Consider the following 23,797-nt stretch of genomic DNA (forward strand, 5'->3'; position numbering starts at 1 on the left):
TCTCGGAAAAAGGAAAACAACCAAAGAAGGCCCGTTCTTCCTTAGTTCGTCAGACAAAGGTAACGGTCTCAGTTAGACTGGAAGAATGACAGTTAAGCACTTTAACTTGATTAGGGAGGGTTAGGAAAACAGTTTTTTGCTTTTATATTCCTCTGGTTTCTGAACAGTTTTAGTTGTCTGATTTCTTTTCTGAAGTGAACCCTTTCAAAATACAGTCCAATAATTAAACATGCCAACACACGATTTTCCCTTAATTTATTTAATCAGTCATCTGAGAATGCTTTGGGTTTTACAAAAAACAAACAAAAACAGATATTCAATGATATTTGAACTCACTATTAAAAATAGTGTACATTATTTCACAAGGTAAAAATATTTTGGAAATAGCAGATTTATTTTTATTTGAATATTAGCTTTTCAGTAGCTTGACAACCAATAGTTAAAATAAATTTCTTAGCTTCCAGCCATAACACTGTGCAGGATCATGGTACTACCATATATTTATACCACCAATGTCTCTTTTGTACAGTTTTTTTTTTTTTTTTTGGGAAAATGGAGAAAATGGTTTTAAATGTAGGCGATGATAGCTTTTACTCAAAATGTTACATATAATTACTGAATCACTGTAAAATGTACATGTTGTAAACCCACAAACTGATGATCAAACAATCATAATATTATTATTATTATTTAGCAAAATGATATATAATGAAAAATAAATATTGCCAGCACTGCACAAAATTCTTATTTTGCATATGTAAAGCTGTTTGTATACTTAAAGCAGTCCAAATACATAACAATTTCAATGCACTAGCCAGCAAACTAATAATTCTGGTATGTGACAATTTGGTAAATAGTGCTACCAAGACTATTTTGTTTACCCTTTGATTAACGGGTAAATAATTTAGATATGTAGTTATGTAGTTGTGGTATTCTGTTGTACTGGCTACTGAATATGTTTGACACACCTGTTTAAACTAGAAACAGTGTAGCATGTAAAGAAACAGAAAAGAATATATGTGCTTCACAACAAGTATGAAAATATGTGCCCACATCTACAAGCCTCTCATCTGACAGTCTTTCAAGTATTTTTATGGCACTGAACGAACTGGTTCAGTATTACAGAAAACAGAAGACTCTGCAGTACAGAAGTCTATGTACAATTGCTGTCACACAGCTCCAGGGATCTGGTGTTGGCGGTTCGAATCTCGCTCCAGATGACTGTCTGTAAGGAATTTGGTGCGTTCTCCTTGTGTCTGCGTGTGTTTCCTCTAGATGCTCTGCTTTCTTCCCATGGTCCAAAAAAACATGTTGGTAGGTGGACTGGTGGCTAAAAAGTGTCCGTAGGTGTGAATGTGTGAGTGTGTGTCATCCTCTGAAGGACTGGTGCCCCTTGCAGGTTGTGTTCCTGCCTTGTGCCCAGTGCTTCTAGGTAGTCTCCAGACCCACCGCAACTGGTTGGGTGGTTACAGACAATTAATGTTTTTTATCATTCATTCATTGTCTGTAGCTGCCCATCCAGTCATTGTGGGTCCAGAGCAGTTACAGACAATGAATGAATAGAAAAGACATTAATTTAGTCATTAATTTCTGTTCATCCTGTTACAGTGGGTCTGGAACCTACTTGGAATCATTAGCCACAAGGCAGAACCTATGGACCCTTGTGCATGGCCAATCTACCTCCAAGCATGTGTTTTTGGACTGTGGGAAGAAACCGAAACACCTAGAAGACACCCACCAAGACACACCAAACTCCTCACAGCCTGGAGGTGGCGTTTCAACAAACATACCCAGAACCCGGAAATTGAGTGATAGAAATGCTACGTTTTGCATCACTGTGCTGCCCACAAACATGACAATGGCCATGATGATGTTATTTAAGCTGTGGGTGCAAAACTTAACTGGACCATATTAGATCGTTAAATAATCAGTAACAAATGATGTGAATACACTTTTGGACATACAGTGTATACTTATATCCAACACCTCATAAACATTTCTGGTTTAAGCCATAAATCCTTCTGGTTTGTAATTTAAGGGAATATTTTAAAAATATATATATGGTTCAATAATCTACATTTAAGTCAAGGTCATGTAATCTTGTGATACAATAAATTTCTTCTTTGGTTCATACAATGTGATATATGGTATTATATCTTTGATTTGTTTCTTTGGTTTTACCTACTCGTTCTACAATATAATACTGTCTGAATGTTACAAAAAAGGCACTTTACCAGTAATCATATGTTCCGTACAATAAAAAAGATCAGCATAATGATTGTCTAACCTTTTCTATCCTTAATTTAAGATCTGTGGTATCACTGCTCTTAAAGCATGACTCAGCATTTAGGAACACCTCCTGGGCCAAAAAAACCATGAGTCACCATGGGTTCCAGTCAGAACAGCCCACAGGTTTCAGTGGGCTCTCATCAGCCTTTTTTATCAAGGCTGAGCTCTTCACTTCCACAGCATCCTTTTCACCTGGGTTTTGAGAACATCTCTCTTTTTTGTTCTGCATTTCCATGGTAACGGAGTCAACAGCTCCATGTGCGGACTAAACAGGTGTCAGCATGGCGGTCTGCTCAGTCTGTTGGCTGTGGCAATGGAAAGCTCGCATGTGTTTCTTGCCGGCTTCCATGAGTCACTGTCTGTTCATGTGGGTGAGCTGTGTATGTGAGAGAAGCTTTGTAGCGTATCTCTGTCTCTTTCTCTCTGTCTCTGTTTCTCTCTCTCTCTCTCTCTCTCTCTCTCTCTCTCTCTCTCTCTCTCTCAGGTTTGAGGTCTGCTGCGGTGTGCAGGAGCCGTTGAAACACTGCTGTAATTCTGCTTCAGTGACTCTAAACTCTGTTCCCAGGTCAGTTAACAGGACCAGGGTCAGCGAAGGGCATGGTGTGTAGCACCTCATCTAGCAGCTGCAAGGCTCTGTGGAGATGCACCTCCACCCAGCAGGGCGTTTGTTTGATGCTTTGTCGTGGATAATCTGGCCCCCAGCCCTTCACGAAGCTCAGGCGCAATATACACAGACGTCGCAGGTCATCCACACCTATACCTGCTGCCGCAGAGAAACCTGAGAACAAACACAATCCAGCTGAGTACCAGAGCTGCCGCACATAAGCTATTTCTGTAATCATAATTTTTCAGGTTTTTTTAGTAAGGACTTTTCACTTGTAGATCAAAGAAAACAATTTTGCCAATATTAAGAAGTACCTTTCATGTTGTTTTTCTTCAAAATCAGTGTGTTATCAGATGTTTTATTATTAGTTATATGCCTTTCATTTCATCTCTTTCTTTTTTTTGTATTTTAATTTTTGTCCTATACGTCCTGTGCAATAGTAATATTCTGAATAGTTAATATTTTGATTCTGAAATGTAAATATAGTAGTACTAATGATGGCTTCATATTTAGATTACAATAATCCTGGGATGATAATACATGTTTGTGTATTAATTTACTAGTGCTTAAATATTGTTAACGTTTCTTTAACTTTTATCATTTTTGGCTTTTTAAAAGGTTCTACATAAACAAAAGACAATACAGTGATTATTATTAATTCACATAAAAACTATTCTCACTAATACTATAGTCATTATTAATTAAGGTGCAACAAAACAAGCAAAAAAATGTAGTCCTCTGGTGCCTAATGGAAGCTAATCTGTTAGTTTGACACTGCATCACAGGGCCCATATAGTGTACAATCAAATGTCTGTTTTCCTGGAATAAATGTTTTTGCTAAAGTATGTAAAAAAAAAAAAATTCCAGACCGAGCATTCAATTCTCAATCCATACAGCACACATATATGGAAACCCAGCTGCAAAAACAGCTTGTATTACATTTGTTAAATGTGAATATAATGAACACAATCATGTATATCCACCTGTTTTGACTAAAGCATTGTTTAAGCTCACTCATTCTTGAAGTGATTCAACTTGGACAACTTTTACATATATAATTTTTAAAATGCAGAAAAAGCATCATTTTTAATTGTAGGGTATAACACGCTTGTAAAGCAGAATGACAACATGAAAAACACATTATTATTGAACATCAGGAAATATAAAATGTAAGGAAAAAATGTAGGACAGGAAACCTTTAAAGTGCATTACATTGTTTTCAAACAATGTTTTCATTTCTTCCATAATAAAAACATATTTGCCCCTTAGCCACAACTATGATGGAAAATTTATGAAGCTACTTCTCTGCAAAGAAGTAGTGTGTTTTTATTAAATTTTGATACACAGAAATGGTTAAAAGTTACTCACTGACAGCAGGAGCAATGCCCCCCACGTTGCCTGGACCTGGAATGTTCCCCGCCACTGCTGCAGCCTGTGCAGCAGCAGCTGCCTGAGCAGTCGCTGCCTGTTGCTGCATCTGCCTATGGCACTGTCTGAGGTCAAACACCTAGAGAGAGAGAGACAGAGAACGAGAGAAAGATTTAAAAGTTGTTCTACATATAATCGTGCATTTTGCTGCGTTTATGTATGGCTTTACTGCTGAGCTGTGGGCATGGATCTATAAGTCAGAGTGTCTGATAACATACATTCTTCACGTACATTTTAATAGACCATTTCATCTGAGTTTCCTGCCTTGCGCCCAATGATTCCAGGTAGGCTCCGGACCCACCGCGACCCTGAACTGGATAAGCTGTTACAGATAATGAATGAATGATTTCATCTGAGTACATTTCTGTTGATGTGTGATAATGGAGAACCTCACCTTTATGTAAGCTCCTGGGTAGATCTTGTGCACAGCATCTCCAGGTGCTCTCCCTGCCTCTCTGTCCAGGTAGTAGCTTTGAACAAAGACAGCATGGTCACTCAGACAGCGCATCCACACATCCCCCTCCCCACGACACTCCAGCTGCACGCCCTTACCGATGTGGAGCCTGGGACAGGACAGAGAGCCAATATGAAGAAGCAAGGAAATTAGTCATATTATCAAGTGTCATGGAGGAATTTTTTCCAGTGTCGCTCTAACAGCCTATTGAACATGCTAACCATGTTTTTTTTTTCAAATTTAAACCATTCAAAACCATTCAAATAAATATCTATTAAATTCTTCTAAACTTCACTCTAACCCCGACTTAAACATAACAGACAATAACTGCAAATTTCAACCTGACCCCACTCACAGACATAAAAAAGCTGTTTCATCTGTGATAATGCTGGGAGAATCAGAGATGAGACGTATACTAAAGTTAAAAAAATATATGTCCATTTAAAATCCAAAATGACAAATTTAAAATTTCAAAAAAATTCAGAGAGCATCTATTTATAATTTATTCAATTTTCTTGATGTTTTCAGTGTCAACTAAAAACTAAAGTATAATGAATGTTGCAAGCAATGCTACATTTTGGTCACTAATCATGATTGGAAAATGTTGTAGTATTCCATCCCTACAGGTAACAGACCGTGCCCTCTCGCTGGCATCCGTGCGGTGCACATTGCTGAGCTGCCCCAGGCAGAAGCGATCTCCTCCTGATGGATCTACGTAACCATCCACAGTTACCATGGGACAGTTAGCCAGCACTTTAAACATCTCCCCCACCTGGATATCCATCTCAAAATATGAAATTGAGCACCAGAACTCTGGACCTGGTTGGAGAAGTAAAAAAAAAATAAATACATCTGTTTGAATGTGTCTGTTTGTGCTCTTGTTTGTGCATGTATGTACAGATGTATTAACCTGGATGGTTGGAGACTGGCTGTGGGTATGAGGCTGGCGTGTGATGCTGAGACCCTGGTGAGGAGAATTATATGGCAGATTAGGTGATTCTTCATTAAAGAAATACTAGAGTACTAGCGTTTTTTAAAGTTTGTAGCATAACATCCTTTATTATAGATGATAATTTAGATGTGATAACTGTATTTTGTAGAATGTTGAACCAAAACACAGTTATAGCTGCTGAAGGACCTGCCTCTTTGCTTCTGTTGTAAGTGGGTTTTCTGTTTTGTTTTGTTTTTCTAAGAACTGCTAACAGATGAAAAGTATTGTCTGTAGTTGTCGATTACATGCTACAGATGTAGCAGATCAGAATAAGGTTGAAAAAGTATCACGTCACATTCAAAAGGTCAGAAAGGTGACTCTAAAATTGTAAAAGACAGTACCCACATAGTCTAATGAAATTATGATGAACACCTTATGATGACAGTCAATTACTACACTCTACATAAATCAAACAATTAATTGACATACAGAAATGACCAGTGTGATGGGGAGGGGCTTGCTGCTGACTCCGCCCATTCTGCTGGGATCCCACAGGTGTGTAGGAGGCAGTGCTTGTGCCTGTCCAAGTTGTAGCTGAGGTTTTAAAGATCATATTAGTGTTTACTCTGGAATCCCTAGCACATGCTCAATCAACAAACAATGCACTGGACGTATATTTCATAAAACCACATCATGAAGATCATTATAAATAATTTACATTTGGCAATGTACTTTTTAATGTAGTATTTCATTCAGGGTGAAATAATTATTTCCAAAATTACTTTATAGGAGAAAAAGAATTCATTTTAAATTTGTGGCAGAAGTTAATTATTTCAATGTGATTTGTGGACTACTGGAATTTTATCACAATGCAAAAGATTTTTCACTTAATGCAAATAAATAGAAATTGTTTTAAATACATTTCACTAGTGTGAAAAAGATGTGAATTATAAAACATCTGTGCAGCAGTGACTGTTAATAGTACTCACTGTGAAACGAGGTCTGTGTCTGTGTGTGTTTGGAGCCGTTGTATTCACTCTGGCTGACTGCTGGTTGTTGTGTGTGTGGGTGTGTGTGGCGGTGGGTGTGTGGAGGTGGGTGTCGTGGGGGGAGAACTGGAGGCCAAAGCCCTGCTCGGTGGAGAGGCTATCTGCAGTAGACCTTCAGGACGACTCCCCTGCAGGGGCATTCTGGAACTGCTTACTGCACACACATACACAGAGTGACATTAGAATAAACTTTAGAACAGAGGTCACTACTCTACCGAGGGCTGATGTGGCTGCAGATATTCGTTCCAAACAAGCAGCAACATACCTTAAAATGTATCAATTTTTGGAAGTAATAATATAATATAATAAATAAATGAGAGAAAATGAAATTCTTGTCTTCAGATAAATGCTGAATACACATTACCATTTAAAGGTCTAAAAATCAAGGTTAATTATTTTCTATTTTATAACATATATGTTATAGTTTATATTAGGGCTTCTAGTCTATGAATCCAGGAACCACTTGTGGGTACAAAGCACCCTCTGGTGGTCCTGTGGCCAATTCTGAGTGGGAGGCAGGGGGTACATATTTTTTCTATCAATGCCAGAAACATAGCATAGCAGCTCTTTCTAGTTTTTGCCCTTGGCCTGAAATAAAAAAAAACCTAATATAATACTCAATTTACAATAAATTGTGTGGGTATGTGCACCGCAACTAATTTTTCAAAACAAAACCTTAATTTAACGTTTGAATATTAATCAAAATATTTACCAGATATTTATTAATTACCTTGGTTTTAAGATTAATATTATTTATGACACTCACCAGGTGGGGAGAGGGGCAGGCTGGGGTAAAGGGTCACTGATGGAGGTGGCTGATGATGGGGCTCTGGTGACAGTTGGAGTGGAGGCAGCTGTTGGCGGTAGTGGTCTGATGCATGATGGTCCTGCTGGGAGGGCATTCTGGATGGACCTTCCATCTGTATACAGTCATGGATATACTCCTCCTTTATGGGTCTACCAGAGGAGGGCAGGGAGAGGGAAGCTAGTACAAAACAGTATGAGAAGCTTTAGTTCAAAGTAAACTAGGGATGGTTACAAATATGTTTTTTCACATATTAGGTAAATAGGCCTGTTTTGAAAACAATTACCTAACCTGTGTTTTCTGGAGGACCCTGTTCTGCACATTTTATGATTCCCCTTGCTTTAACACAGCCACCTCAACTCAGTAAGGAGTTCTTAATGAGTTAATATGTCAGATCAGGTATGCTTTGTGAAGGATGGACACCATATTAAGCAGATTAGGAGGCTAACGCTAAACCAGAACCAGCGCTGTGTAAATACACATGCTTCATGCCAGAAGAGACAGGCCCCACCAAGCTTTCCCTTGACCCATGTCAGAGATGTTTTCACATTTTGAACAGAAGCACTAAACCCTACACTAATTCCAGACATGGCAGAAGATTATCTGGAAAATACACTCATCGTCTATTTGTCAGCGGCATGCAGTTATACAATTTAATCTAGTACACCGACTTCATTGTAGTAAAGTTAAATGATCTAAAATGTGACCAAATATAGATCCTACCTGTCATTAATGCAAACAAGATCCTGCAGATGTATTATGTATGTTTTGGATGTCCTACATTACGTCAGTTTTGGCAATCTATATTTAAGGTACCAATATACTGTTCTACTTATGTTGCATTTTACAGGGTTTAGAGGTTGAGTGCTCACCTCATTATTAAATGCAATATACTGGCCTTGTTAGCCAGGTGATTAATATTGATTAGATAGAAATATCCTTTTCTAATCTATCCTTTTTTTAATAAAAAAATCGTTGACCAAAAAAAAAAAAAAAAAAGAATCACTATACTGACATAAAGTCATGTGTGATGAGCAGACAAATGTATTCTTGAAAACAAACCCTACCCCAAAAAACCACAGTCCTGAAGTAACCCATGTCCTGAACAATTAGGTGTCCTCTCTGCTCCAACAAACATGAACCAAATAAATAGCTCTTTTACCATCAGTCCATTAACAAGAATCTTTTGAGCTGAAGTGGATGGAACACACAAAAATATACAGAATAAAAGGCACTCCAGAACCAAGGTTGAAAACCACTGAGATATGGCAATGATAAAGCAATAAACAAATCTCCAGCCTCTCACCTGTGGTCTGCAAACTCAGTCCAACTGCGTGGAGTAAGAGCAGAGACAGAAATATCAAAATTACTGAGCTGTAAAGGGGTTATTATACAGTAACAAACAACATTGACACCAACTCGTGCTGTAAATATCCTAGTGTTCTGACCATGGGAATCTTCTCTGGCAATCTTGTGATTCTTTATTTAGACTTCTGATGTTAGTTGACTGCACACAGTGGAACACTCTACAAAACGTTATAAACAAATATAAATGTACTTTATTTATAAAATCTCCAAGATTCCACAGATTCCATTGGGCCTTAGTTACATGTCTGCTATTCTTCTTTTAGTCTAAAACTCATATTTTCCTGCCTCTGTGTGTTTAATGAGGGCCGCACACATACCGATGCCAGGAGACACCACCCGTTCATAGTGGTAGGGGTTCACACACACGTTGTCGTACTTGAGATCGAAGGCGTACTGGCAGAACTTGACATGTTTGAGCTCGTTTTTGTGTAGGTCTGGCCAGCGCCATAATCGAGCGTATATGACATGAGGAAAGCCTTTTCGTCCTGCCACCTGGAGGAGTGCAGAGAGTACCATTAGTCTCTGTGGGGGATGACAAAGGGCATGAAATGCAGAAGGGTAGCAAGAAGAGGACAAGTGAAAAATATGTCCTGCTCACAAAAAAAAAAAGGGGAAGGAAAAAAGAAAAGAGACCTCTTTGGGGCAAAGCTGTGAGCAGAACAAGAAGCAAATCAAGGAACATGTTATTATAATACATTCCCCATCCCATTCTGAACTCTTTCAGAGATAAAAAGGTAAAAGAGAAAGAAAGAAAGAAAGAAAGAAAGAAAGAGTATAAGCGAAGAGAAGATTATTATATAGCTGAGCCTGAGGCCTGAGTGTTGAAGATGTGAAGCTTTAATGCTTCCTCAGAGCTCCCACAGTTCCCCACTGAAATGATTCAGACTGATTCAATCATTCCAACAGCATAAGATCACGCAAAGAAAGAATACTGGTTTTTGAAGGACAAGCTAAGAAAGAGAGATGTGAGTGCGTGTGACGACAGTTATAGATGAAATAATCAAAGAGTGAAAGTAAACTTGAAATATTGCTTCAGTTAAAAGGACTCAAATAATTCAATACTCATAAAATCACAAGTCAGATATTAATCGAACTTAAAAGTTAAAAGTTACTTATATAGTGAAGGGCAAAATCAGAGAAAAACATTCCTAACTTCCTAAAGTCACTGCACATTCCAAATCAAAGGGGGAATATTATAAACTTTTCTACTAGTTTACACAGTTCTCTGGGGTCTTAATAAAACATCTGTGACATGATTTGGCCAAAATACCCCATAGATCAAACAAACATAGCATTTTCGTATCCTGTATAAACAGCCCTTTTCAGAATGACAGGTCTCAGCACAAATTCCTTTAAATGAAAACGAGTCTCTGTTTACTCCAAATGCCAGAGCCCATCAGTGAGACATGAGGAGCATAAATGCTGTTTTTTTTTATTATTATTTAAGTCATTTTCGCTAAGTTTTCTTTTGTTCTGATCTTGTTTTCAGCATGTTTAATCTGTACTCTTTTTTGTATGTATGCATATTTTCCATTTTAACCTTGTCTGCACAGAAACATGGGTCCCTCTCTGTTTGGAGAGACTCACATGAGAAGTGCCTGCCATCTATGAAAGACTCTGACTTACATATCACATGAACTGACCGTGTGGTTGTATTCTAATATTTTGTGCGTTAGTAGGAGCCCCAGATCCCAAAATTAATTATATATATATATATATATATATATTATATATGTATATACAATTAGGGAACTGTGATCACTGTAGCAGAAACGAATAAATAATGTAATGTATATAAATGTGAATTATATTTTGGTGATAACAGCTTTCAGAAATTAGAAAAGTTAGAGCCCCTCGCTTTAATTCATTTCAGCACATCTGCACACTTAGTACATTACCAATTTCTTACACTGCTCTGGTTTGATTTTGTTCCACTTTTCTTAGAGTCTCTTCCACTGTTCAGTAACTGTAGTGGGTTTCTTAGCCATAACTTGTATCTACATAAGAGGCCCAACTTCTGCTGGAGAAAACATCCCCTGAATCATGACACTTCCTCCTCCAAACTTAACTCATTCAGGCACATTTGGCTCAGTCTTTCACCAGATTGAAGCTAAACATATTTTCTACAGGATTCAACATAATTCAGTTCTTTTATATTGATTAAACTAATTAAGTGATTTCATCACTAGATTTCTCTCCTTTGTCTGTACAACATGCTTCTCTGCAAAGGTTAGTCTAACTTTTTAATTCAGTTACTATTCACCTACATCGCTATTACTGAGGAAAGAGCAGTGAAACAGGAAGTGTTCTAACTTTGATCTCTACTCTATATTCAAATTTTCAACTGAGATGCAACTTTCTATACTACTAGGCTTCTTAGTGCTTTTAAAATGTGTTGTAGCACTTAAAGATGGCATTCACGATTGTAATCCAAAACAACGGTTTATGTTTATGAAGCCAAACATGTCAGTAAATGCATAAAACAAACAAAGTGGCTCTGTCAGATATGCTAGGCTTTCTGTCTCTCTGCTCACAGCAAAAAAAATGGCAAAGAGCCCACCAAATGTTGAAAATCATGGAAAGAGATATGAATAGTGCTTTATTCCTGCTCCATTAGTAGGTAATATTGAATTATTATTTTTTTGTTTCAGATTATTTAGGTAGGAACCCACTCTAAATTCCTGAGAGTGCTAACTGCATGAAAGTAACGACCAAAAGTGCTACTCAAGTTACAAACTAGTTTCAAATTCAAACAGTGAACTCTAGCCACGAACAAACAGACATTTTTCTCCTTTCTGTTCCACTTTAAAATACGTGCTTCTGAATGTAAACAAATCAGAGAGAACTGCAGTTCCCCATAATCATAGACCTTCCCTTTAAATGCATGTTTAAGTTAGTTTTATTTAGTTTTACATATATTTTTAAATATACTATTATAATTATTTTACCTATTGTTTTATCATTATTACTCACTCCTATTCTTACTCCTTACTCATATATACCACATTTTATTTTTAATTGTTTGGAGTTTTTAACTGTAGAGCACTCTGCCCTGCAGTCTTTTAAACATAAAAATAAAGTTGACTTGACTTGTCACTATAATTTAACCTTTAAACCAGTTACAAATGAAAAAGATTAGTGATTAATGCAGGGAATTAACAGAGAATTTCCCCTCCCTTTGCTGCAGTAAAAGCTCTTATTCTTATGGGAAGACTTTACACAATATGTTGTAACATTTCTGTGAGTATTTAAGTACATGCAGCTATGACTGCATTAGTGAGATCATGTACTGATGTTGGATGTTTAAATATGGATCATCAAATATGGTCTATCACTCCAGAAAATGCAGTTTCACTGCTTTACAGTCTATTGAAGGGGGCAAACCCTCATAAACATCACTTGATATTGGGCATGGTGACCTTAAGCTCATGTGCAACTGTTTGAGTGCTGAATATCTATGTCAACAATGTTTACAACCTCCCAATAATTTACCACACATAACCCTAGCAGATATTTCTTTGTGTCCATCAAACTGTAATATTTTATAATTAACAGGCTTCCAAAGGAAAGTAGTAAGTGTTGTGGCAAAAACTGTGAAAATTCAAGTTTAGAACTGGACAACACATCTTGAATAAACAATAAGAGCAGAACACAGTGAACACACGCTTAAAGCATGTGTAGATTGTGTACACATACTTCAAATACTGACCCTCACAGACACTCACACTTCCACACACACACACATACTCGCTCCCTCACTCTCTCTCTCTCTCTCTCTCTCTCTCTCTCTCTCTCTCTCTCTCTCTCTCTCACACACACACACACACACACACACACACACATACACACACACACACACACACACACACAGACTCAGAGACAGACAGGCTTTAACTTAACCCTGCCCCTTTCCTGTGTCTCAGACAAAACAACCCTCTCTCTCCCTCACCCCTCCTTCTCTCTCTGTCTCTCTCTCTCATTCCCTCTCACTGTCTGCAGCTGGGGGAGGGGAGAGGAACTTTCAGTCTCTCTTCTGTGGTGCGTTCTTCTTTCTGTATTCATCAACCAACCGTACAGAACAACCATATTCATGTCACAATGATAAAATTCTAAGCTTGGTACAGCAGTAGGTCACAGAAGATATTCTGGACAGGGCTAAACTTTCTGTTTGTCAATACAAAGATTTTAGAGTATTTTTGCCTTGTGTTCTTGAGAAAATGGCCACAGCAACAAATTAGAGCAACTTCAAGATTGTGTCATTTAGTTCAGAACCTAGATATATTTTATGTTCTTAAATTCAGCTGTAAGCAAGTTATAATTAAATAAAAAAAGAATTCTGAATGGATATTTCAACATTTCCGCATAATTTGAATATCCATATTTCACTTATTTCTTAAGTTATACACTGTGCAATAATGTGAAAAGCTCCATACTAGTCATATCTTGAAATTGTTGGCAACAGTGATGACAGGAGCCAGATGTCCTATTTAATGTCAGGAAAACACCACCTGAGATGGTTCTAAGATAGGCTCTTCACATAAAATATATTCTTGAAAATCCATTCTTGGAGGAAAGACAAAAGCAAGGTATTGTAAGGTAATAAAGTGCCCAAGGAAACCTTATTTTCAGATTTACTACTGGTTTAGATTTATCAAGATCACATTTAAAAAACTAAATGACTAAATTATCAATAATCTTGGTAAATTAACTGGAAATATTTGCATTTCAGGCATTGCAACCCCTGGTTTAGAAATAGTAGTTTCTCTATATTGCGCCATTTCACACTAAGCCACACTGACTGACAGGCTTTACAATTAAAAATGGTGGAATTTCCCTTTTCTTAGTTAAACTTCATACACTTGTAATGCAAAACACGTTGCACAGCACAATGCTGTATTTTCTGTATTTTCATATGTTTCATGATGTCATAATGATGACAATTACAACTGATCTTTTAAGAACTATTTTAGTAAAGGTAAAAATTTAATGAACCTCCACACGATGTAAAATTTATAACCTCCAACTCAGCAAACACTTTCTATAACTAGCCTGTGTTTGAGTTTATCTATGGCTGGTTTAACAGGCTGCTGGAGATTAAGTCTATCATCAGTGAAACTGCCAGTCAGACTCAGAGTTGCCTATACTAAGGAAGAGGAACAGAACGGCATATCAGTCACAGCAAGGAATTACAACTTTGAACTTCAGTGGTGTTTCACAATGTCCTACTGCCAACACTGGACAGGATCAGAGAGGAATCTGCTATTGTGTGAATTTAGAATTGCATAGTGGTGCTTCAGAGAGTTCAGTGCACACTATAAACAGTATTTAACAATGAGCAATAAGCTGTTGTGAAAGCATATTGTCATTGTGGCTACAAAAACCTCATAACTTAGAACAAGATCTTATTCTGTGTTACTTGGACCACTTCTATTGCTCCATTCCTTGTGAAATGTGTACACAAATCACAGGCCAGCTGGCATTTTCCGATGGTGTAAAAAAGGGAATTTCATATCACAGAGATGATATGTATTAAACTTTTATGGCATATTGGTAGGCCCAAAGTATTTCTTATTACTATTAATGTGCAAACCTGCAACCGGCCATCCAGCGTTCTCTGGATGGTCACACATTTGCTGGGATGGACTCCATTGGTGGTGATGGCTGTTATGAGGGAGTCCAGCTCGTCTTTCTTCTCTTTAAGCTTCTTCACTAGGCTCTCTATGGCCCGTTTGGCAAAACCTTCATTCTCACCACCCTGCCGATGGCACATCAGACTGTGAACGATGCTCAAACATGCATCACTACTAGTTGGAGAGCTGACAGACATCCTTGAGACCTAGACAGATGGACAGGAAGAGAAGGAACAATTCAGATATTTCTGAAAGTATCTGAGAATACAGTACTTCATTGATTAATTTGTGCATGATTTTAAATCTCATTAAACTATCATTAATTATGAGTACTCACCTGCATTCATATAAACACTCAGTGTTGTTTAAACTGACAGTAATTACATTTTTATGTATTTCATGTTTAACAGAAATATGCATTCCACAGTGCTTGTTGCTGCTATGACTTTACATTTTCTCTTAAGATTAAAGGGATCTTAGCCTTACATTTTCTTTCGACTTATGATACTCTCATTCAAAAGACTGAAGGTTTAGACTAAAGCATTCATTAAATGTTGTTTCTTAATGGTCAGAGATAAACTGATAAAAGCTGAGTATGTGGATATATGTAAATGTGCTGTTATTTGTGACATCACAGAACCAGTGAATTCAAAATGAACAGATTTTTCTGATGCTTCCATAAATTAACAATATGGATGGTATAATATTTACATACTAAAACAGAAGTATTTCAACAATCAAGCTATATTTGTCCATTATCTCCCTCAATAACCTATCCATCTATCGGCCTCTCTATCTATCTATCTATCTATCTATCTATCTATCTATCTATCTATCTATCTATCTATCTATCTATCTAACTATCTATCTATCTATCTATCTATCTATCTATCTATCTATCTATCTATCTGACATATTGTTGCCACATGCAATGTCAAGACAAACTGTAATTAAGTAAAAGAATTGCACTTACAACTGTACTCTGTCATATGTGTGAATGCTGAGGTTGCTCCGGGCTGATCTGAACTTGTGTCTTTCTGCCTCGGTCTATATAATATCTCTCTCTCTCTCTCTCTCTCTCTCTCTCTCTCTCTCTCTCTCTCTCATTCGCACATCCTGCTGCTCCCAGACGTTCCGTAACTGAATGTGTCTGTGTGTGTGTTTGTGTGTGAGAGCAGGGGGAGGTGTTTTTGAAGAATTCAACCAATCATCGTCGTCCTCTCATTCGGACAGAAACTCAGGGATGACGCTGTTGTTCTGTAGTTCTGTGACAGGAAGCTGAACTGTAATTAGCGCTGAAGCCTCAAACAAAGATTGCATATAAACCCATTCAAGCTAAATAAATCCTCTCTGACTCAAATAAAACTTTTCACTAGCTCAGTGGTGTACCTGGCTATTTCAGGGAGTGATAATACCATAGGCAAAGTTTGCACAGTAAAATCAGATTTTCAATATTTGTTAACCACTTTAAAACGTTTTTACAGCCATAAAAGAAAATCTTGATATGCCCCAAACTATACTTATTTATGGCCATTTAGAAGTTACATTTGACAACATTACTAAACAGATTTCAACCCTACTAGTCATGATTGCAAAACAAAATAAATTTACTTATTTCGTCTACCCCCAGGTACCATCACTAAATTTATGGCTCCCTCACATCTCATATGAGCATCTTTTCTTCCTCTTGAGAAGTTGACCTTTGACTGCTTTTGGGAAATATGGTCTCCTCTTTGGAATTCCATTCGAAATCTGTAAATAATTTTAGAAACTCGTGGTTTTCCTGTACTCTTTCTTGTTTCTTTATGAATATCCACTGTACACTTGGTTGTTATTGGTGGTATTCAATGACTGTACATTTACTCTCACATTTGATTTTTGGACACATTTCTCTCTGTTTCTTTTATCCAGAAGAAACGGCATTTGTAAATATACATGTGTGTGCTCTGTAACACGTGTCCCAATAAAATTTTAATAACTAAAATTATTATATATATATTCATTTTATTTCCATCAGATATACATCTACAATAGAAAAAAAGCACAATAGAAAAAAAAAGCATATTGCTGCACATTCATTATCTGTAACCGCTTATCTAATCTAATTCAGGACAAGAGCCTACCTGGAATCATTGGGCGCGAGGCGGGGATACACCCTGGAGAGGGCGCCAGTCCTTCACAGGGAAACACAGACACATTCACTCACACCTACGGACTTTTGAGTCACTAATCCACCTGCAACGTGTGTTTTTGGACTGTGGGACAAGGGGAGAACACACCAACTCCTCACAGACAGTCACCCGGAGCGGGAAACGAACCCACAACCTCCAGGTCCCTTTTGTATCATGAGCAGACATAAGTAAAGGTATAGCTGAGTATTTCCACTTCGAAACTGAAGTGTTAATAACAGTCTCAAAAGGGTAGATTCAAACAACCAGATAAGGAACTAATTGTGTAGTCATAAATCCACACATATGGAAATATGCAGAGTTACATCAGAGCCTTTGGGCACTAGCAGATTTATTTATTGGAAATTACTTATATGTCATTCTGACCAACAGAGAATTTATTATTATTATTATTATTATTATTATTATTATTATTATTATTATTATTATTATTATTAGTAGTAGTAGTAGTAGTAGTAGTATAAGATCAAAAGGGTTGTTTAACCTGAAACTAAGGACTGGAGTTTGTCCAATTCTTTTTTTTTTCTCCTTCTTGGCCTAAACGAAAAATGTGAATCCAGAGCAGAACACTATGCCAAAAAATGAAAATAAAATAAAATGAAGAGTAAATTGCTTTGCTTAGGTTACTACGTGTGTAACGTTTATTAATAGGTATAAATAGTCAAGTTTATAACCCAAATTAGACTCAGCCCTGTAAAATAAATCATTTAAATGCCTCCAAAAAGGCCAAATTTTATTTTATGTAGGGTGCAATATTTTAGTATTTTGCCGCGTTAAACGCAGTTTCTCAACCAATCAGAGTTCTGATACCAGAACCGAATCAATCCGGTTTAATGATGAGCATTGTGTGAGAGGGTCACAGGGTGGCGCCTCCGAGTCTAAACCTGAGATGAGGTCGATGTAAGAGGAGCAGTGTCTGAACAGTTCAGTTCAGTGGAGTCGAGTCACAGGAGTGGGTGAAGAACACATGAGTGTAATTATAGCATACATTAATAATAATTTTATATTTATGGTATTTCTGCTCATAGAGAGCACTTCGCATCATAGTCTTTGTTCAGAATCAGGAACTAGAGAAAATATGTTCCTTAATGTTCAAGTTTTAACTCTTGCAAAATAAAACGTGTTAGATCCAGTCCGTATTTGTCGCCGTTTTGTAACGGTCGTTGTTGTACCTGGGTTTTTCGGGTAATTAAGAAACAAGTTTTATACGTGTTGAAGCACAGACAACAGTCTGCAGTATTTGTAAAAGAACTGTTTGTTGTCACAGTGATGTTAACGGTCACTGAAGTGTACTCCCAGTTCACAGAAGCTAGGCCAAACATTAGCTGTTGCTAGATTTTAGTCATTTTTGTCCACAGTAGTTAGCTATATTAATATTACATTCTTCAGCTTTTACTGTTCTGTAACTTAAAAAGGCAAAAACAACTGTTGCTCAGCACTTTTTTAACATATGGATATGCGTACGAGGAACATAAAGCGAACGTTGTTAAAGCAGACAAGTTGCAAATGAACCAACAACGTGAGCCACCATAAGCCTTACAGCAAAGCTAATGACTGTTAACCAGTGATTTTAACCACCACATTTAAAATATGCGTTAATTTATACGTTTTATAAATGTACGTTTTGCTGGTAATCATCTTTTCACACTCTGGCAGCATATGAATGAGAAATTAACTCTCCTCTAATTGAACGTTAATTGAATGTTTAGTTGTTTCTGCAGTGTTTGGTGTTGAAGATGAATCCTCCTCCTACAAAGCTGTATCTGAAAAGCACCTCTTCCATGTCTTTACATGACCGGCAAGTATAAAATATATTCCAAAGAAAAACACAGAGGCTTAGCGTATGTAATGTCAGTTCATGTACAAAAATTTGTGATTGAACTATTTGCTACTGTTCTGAGACATTTGTCTGTTTTGCTCTGATTTCTAGTTTCAGTAGTATGCTGAAGAATGACCAGTCAGAGCTGAATGACCTCGGAGGTAATGGGCAGCAAATACAGTTTGCTTCAGTGAAGAATCGGCGGCTGGCTCAGCAGATGGCCAACAGGCCCTCGGTGCTTGCTGCCTTGCAGAATGTTTCAGTGAGACTCTTTTCTTCTACAACAAAGTCTTAATGCTGTCCTTCAGATGAAGATGGGCGGAAACCTTGAAATAATGTAAACATTGATGTAAATGAGAAACTAATTTATATGCAGTGTTCAGACTTCAGTTTATTGATTGATTAATTGTTTGGTTTATGGACAATGATTTACAAACCTGGTCCTTTGTAGCCAACAGATGTAGACCAAATACTTTCTGAAATTGTTCTTAAAGGAGATGGTGTTTATATTTTATTGAATTGTTTGATGTGAAAATGCTCAAAATATGGTTTTAGTCTAATTTTGTACCAATGTAATATGCTGTGAAAATATACAAAAATTAGTGCAGTATTGTACACACTGAACAAAATCTTGCACTGTATACTGAATACTCACAGAGTCACAATGCTTTATGATACGGCAATTCATTTTTAGGTAACACCAGGGTTTACTACCATTATCTTCTTACTGCTTTGATCCTAGTATCCTACTTGGATATGGAGTTGATCAGTACAAAATGAATTCCCTTTACACAGACCCTGAAGTACCGTCTGGGTAAAAGGAGCATTAAGGCAAGGCTGACTCACCCCTGGATGAGAGGAGGGCTGCGTGGGATGTCAGGGCACTGGGGTAGGCCAAGAGGAAGAGGAGCAGGAGCTTTGCTCAGGGGAACACTTTCATTGACATGTGAGTGACACTCCCAACCCATTTCTGTATTTTATGTTTGAAGCTCACCTTTTCTAGTAAAATGTCTTGTTGGCATTGATGGCATCTGTGTGTCATTGGAGATAAATATTTTTCTTTAGACACAGACTATATGAAGTGTATTATATGTATGCATGGCTTGAAGTGTGGGTTCTTGCAGTTATCATGTGTTATATGTTTATAGTGGTACATACCTTGTTCATGTAGTGCGCAATTTTGACACATGTTCAAAAGACTATGTTTTTAAAGGTGATATTAACCAACTCTATTTGTTTGGAGCGTTGTGATTTATAAGCAAATTGTCCTCAAAGTTTAGGTGGTCTGGATATCAGTAACAAGATATAAGGACTAGGTGTATTGACCGTCTCATTCTGCAGGCATGAGAGGATTGCCAGGTGTAGTCTCTGATTTAGAGACTCACCAGCAGCACAAATCTATAAGCAGACCAAGAGTGATGTTGAGTAAAGGAGTAAGAGGACCTCTGAGAGGCAAAGGTAGGAGATTATCCACACTAAAGAACATACATTATTCTGCCTCATTTAACACATTGCCTTCTACACTCTCATGTCCAATTAACAAAATGAAGGGTGTCTAATATAACTGGTAGACCAGCAGAGCTTTATCTGAATACATCATGATTGTACATTCAGCACTGTTTTCTTCTTTTTATAACTGTCTCTTGTGGCGTATAGGTGAAAGGGTTTACCCAGTGAATTATTATAAAAAATGAAAACAAAATTTCTGCCATTTTCTCAAATTTGATACCAGAATCTGTGCAGTACTGCCCAGAGGCAAAGATTAGCATCCCTCCTGATTTAGGTAACGCCCCCCTTCTCACAGAGCACAGAACCTCAGACCACTTTGTTGACAGCGCACCAGCAGAGAGTATTTTTGAGATGCAAATTGCTCTGTGTATGAGAATCTATGCTTTTGCTTATTTTAAGTTGGAATGAAAAACTCTGCAGGTGACACAACCTTTGTCCCATTTTAAGGTGGAATAAATAATTTTACCAGGGCCACATAGGACATTCTGAAACTGTAGCACCATTTTAAGGTGTATTTAGTTTTAAGTGTATTGCGTGGAGAAGGTGGAGAAGAAAGTTCTGCTGATGCCAGAATGTATTTGCTGCTCTGTCTGCATTGGAACAGAAAGGTGATAAATCCTAGTAACTTCACATTTTAAGGTGGAAATGAGAGTTCTAAAAGAAAAAAAGGGGGGCTAGTAGAGTTACATATCATACTGCCTACAGAGGTGCTTTATTCTTCTGAATTGTGGCTGTGTTCTATTACTCATTGTTTTCTAGCTCACTGCTGATTTTTGAAGATTTCTGATTTGAAAGATTGAATAGAATCTCTATGAAAATTGCTGAACAAGTGACAAATAAGCTTGAATAAGCATGATGTAACTTTGTGTTAACAGGTTTGTAAATAACTTTCAGGTATTGCACAGCCTTTACAAGGATGGTTTGGCCCAGTGCACATTTTGCAGTTATGTAATTTATTTAGGTTTTCTAATCCTTTTGTCTGATTCTCTGATCCTAGAATTAACATGTATGAATGCAAAGCAACCACTCTTTCTGTGCATGTAAAGGTCTGAATTCAGGAGGGTGTGGGCTGTTTGTAGGTCATGGCTGGGGTTATGGAAGAATCAGGGAAGATAGTCGCCCTGTCCCCACTCGAGAGGAGCTGGATGAGCAGCTGGATGACTACATGTCTATGACAAAGAGTCACCTCGATGCACAGCTGGATGCATATATGGCTGAAGTGGATTCTGAGGACTTACAGTAATTTGGCCTTGCTTTGGTTCTTAGTTCTTCTTCCATAAAGGAGCTTGGTTCATTTGCCCACCCATTTAATTGAGAAAGAATGAAGAGCTGTCCTGTTTGACCAAGATACTAGATAAAGTTATTTTAGATTAAAGTTGATTCTGTAGGGTATTCGTTATATTACCCATCACACCTGTGTTATATTATCCTTCCACCAATAAGTCAGCACCTTGTAGGCTAAAGGGTCAAGATATTTGTAGTACTTTACTCTTGAGCACTTATGTCACACAGGTGAATACAACTGAGACCTCAGTTTGTTGCTTCAGTTAGTAAAATTACACTGAGGAAGGGTTTCATTTTCGACTGTAAAGAGAAAACACCTGTAAGGTTTGAATTCTAGATCTAGGCCTTGTTTTAGAATTCAGAGTTGTTGGTTCTGTAATATGTTGGTGGTACAAATTGTGTAAGATTTCTTTTTGCTTAAATTTAAGAATGTCGTCCATTTTATTGTTAAGATCTGAACAGCCTAATCTAGCGTTAGTAGCAATATTTGAAGTTTTTTTTTTTTTTTTTCACATTTCCTGTGAAATCACATTTCCTTCTTTCTGTTTTCAAATTCTCTTGTATTATTTCAATGCAAAAGGTTAAAACAAAACAGCCATTTTTCTTTTATATAAAATCTTTTGAGACTTTAAACACATTTGTGTGTTGTTTGAGCATGTTTGTGTGTTTGATATTTCACAGTAGAAATGAAATACATGCTAATTTAATTCTTACAGTTTTGTAAAAGTTCCATTTAAAATTAATATAATTATATGATTAAATTTGGCAATTTCATTGAGACTGAGGGGAAAACCTTTCCTCTGAGAAATTGCAGGTACAGTGATATCTGTAGTCTTTCATTTGTTTGATAGTTTGTTACTAATTTTTATACATAATGGTTGGTGATATTTTTAATTTAGTACATAATAAACAGCTATGCAAATGTTGAAGGTGCAGGGTTTTTTTTGACCTCATGAAATAAAGCATGTAAAAAAAAAAAATTAAAAAAATGGTGCACTCACGAGACCAGTTTCCTGGACTGGCATTAACTCAAGTCCAGGATTACATGGCATTCTCTATGGAGATTTAATACAGAAAAGAAAATCAGTATTAGACGAATCCACAGCTGCATTAAAATCAGACATTTGTTTATAATACAACTGCTTCTTGGTGAATTGACTTTAAACCACTTCAAGTATCTTATAGTAACAGATACAAGTTCAGCTCAGTGTCAACTAATGATGGAAAATATACAGTATCAGATCACCTGGGCTTAAGGATGGGAGCCTTGTTTTCATATTGACTATACAGTCTTTTTATTTAGATTTAAGGTAGAACAAGTGCATCACTTCAATGTTATGTTTAGAGTCACAATCATACAGCTCTGTAGTTGTGGTTGAAACTACACTACATTACCACTTGGTGGCAATATCTTTGACGCCAAGCACTGACCAGCACCGTCTTGTGGAGAATTTGCATTAGTGTGAGAGCGCATTTAAACCACAAGTTTCCCATTGTTATTGGGTTAATAAAATATTTGCTTTCCTACTTCCTTTGTGCCTATTCACTTACCAACTGCTAAAGTCAGGCAGTGCTTTAGCCCAAGAAAAAATGGGTTCCACTACAGGACTAATGTTTGAGTACAACGACGGGCTCCTAAGGTACACAGGTGGGGAAGAGATCTTTTTCTTATCAAATTGTATTTGCAATAAATATGTAGCAGTCTGTTTAGAGTTACTGTTTCTGCTTCCTAGAAACCTCTTGTGTAGATCGAGCTGAAAATGGCATGCAGGAAAGAAGAATGTGAGCGGAACTAAATGATGCCCAGGAAGTGACAATGGCAGGCTTGTCAACTCTTAATAGTGAAAAAGTATGTGGTATGTGCTAATGTTGTATTCTGAGTAAGGCTTAGCAGGTTTGTTGGAGTTACTGTTTTTCTATCTGAGGCACCCATCTTTAAGAGGTTCAATCATTGAAGAAAGGGATCTGAGAAGCAGCTGAAGAAAGCATTGACAAAACGGCCATACAGGTGAAAAAAAATCAGGTTCAAAGAATGAAACTGGCAATAAATAGTAAATGGATAACTTTATTTAAAATAACCAACCACAATCGTGAAGTGGAATGAAATTTATTGGATGTGTCAAACTTTTTTAACAAAAAAACATTGTATGTGTCAATAAAAAAAACGAAAAGTGGGGTGTGCAATATTATTCGGCCCCTTTACTTTCAGTGCAGCAAATTCACTCCAGAAGTTCAGTGAGGATCTCTGAATGATCCAGTGTATTACACTGGGTTCATGAAATAGAATTTAGTAGTCTGGCTTATGAAAACTAATGAACTAAAACTTGTGTTATGAGGTAAATAATACATGCTTTGACAATGAGGTAAATAATACATGCCCTAGACAAGAAGAAAAAAAAAGTTAAAAAAACAATTATTGTGTTCAGTCATTTCAACAA

At 37.1% G+C, this 23,797-nt stretch overlaps 2 protein-coding genes across 6 annotated transcripts; one reads left to right on the forward strand and one right to left on the reverse strand.

Moving 5' to 3' along the window:
* Positions 1-290: 290 nt before the first annotated feature.
* On the reverse strand, positions 291-15,626 carry smad10b (SMAD family member 10b). The gene is given in 13 exon segments (XM_066683323.1): positions 291-3,067; positions 4,262-4,400; positions 4,716-4,884; positions 5,411-5,594; positions 5,686-5,739; positions 6,196-6,300; positions 6,696-6,768; positions 6,770-6,909; positions 7,522-7,740; positions 8,867-8,890; positions 9,246-9,420; positions 14,519-14,764; positions 15,532-15,626. Coding segments are annotated over 12 exon segments (1,731 nt in total). The 5' UTR covers positions 14,756-14,764; positions 15,532-15,626; the 3' UTR covers positions 291-2,855.
* A 1,279-nt stretch (positions 15,627-16,905) lies between these two features.
* Positions 16,906-22,272, forward strand: chtopb (chromatin target of PRMT1b). Of its 5 annotated transcripts, none has more exons than XM_066683852.1 (6): positions 16,906-16,923; positions 18,457-18,545; positions 18,678-18,828; positions 19,362-19,512; positions 19,908-20,024; positions 21,122-22,272. In XM_066683852.1, exons 2-6 carry the CDS (start codon positions 18,484-18,486, stop codon positions 21,316-21,318), a joined length of 678 nt encoding a protein of 225 aa, XP_066539949.1. In that variant the 5' UTR covers positions 16,906-16,923; positions 18,457-18,483; the 3' UTR covers positions 21,319-22,272. The 5 variants fall into 5 exon arrangements, with proteins under 5 accessions (XP_066539949.1, XP_066539944.1, XP_066539947.1 ...); XM_066683847.1 differs by lacking the exon at positions 16,906-16,923 and adding an exon at positions 17,585-17,720; XM_066683850.1 differs by lacking the exon at positions 16,906-16,923 and adding an exon at positions 17,585-17,720 and having other exon boundaries at positions 21,155-22,272.
* Positions 22,273-23,797: the final 1,525 nt, after the last annotated feature.

This window comes from Hoplias malabaricus, chromosome 10, assembly GCF_029633855.1.
Source record: "Hoplias malabaricus isolate fHopMal1 chromosome 10, fHopMal1.hap1, whole genome shotgun sequence".
NCBI classification, from domain to species: Eukaryota; Metazoa; Chordata; class Actinopteri; order Characiformes; family Erythrinidae; genus Hoplias; species Hoplias malabaricus.

Excerpts from the sequence above, each read along its gene's own strand:
- chtopb (XM_066683847.1), top strand. Across the intron at positions 18,829-19,361 it reads CTGCCTTGCAGAATGTTTCA|ACCCTGAAGTACCGTCTGGG; the intron begins GTGAGACTCTTT and ends CCCTTTACACAG. Across the intron at positions 19,513-19,907 it reads GGGAACACTTTCATTGACAT|GCATGAGAGGATTGCCAGGT; the intron begins GTGAGTGACACT and ends CTCATTCTGCAG.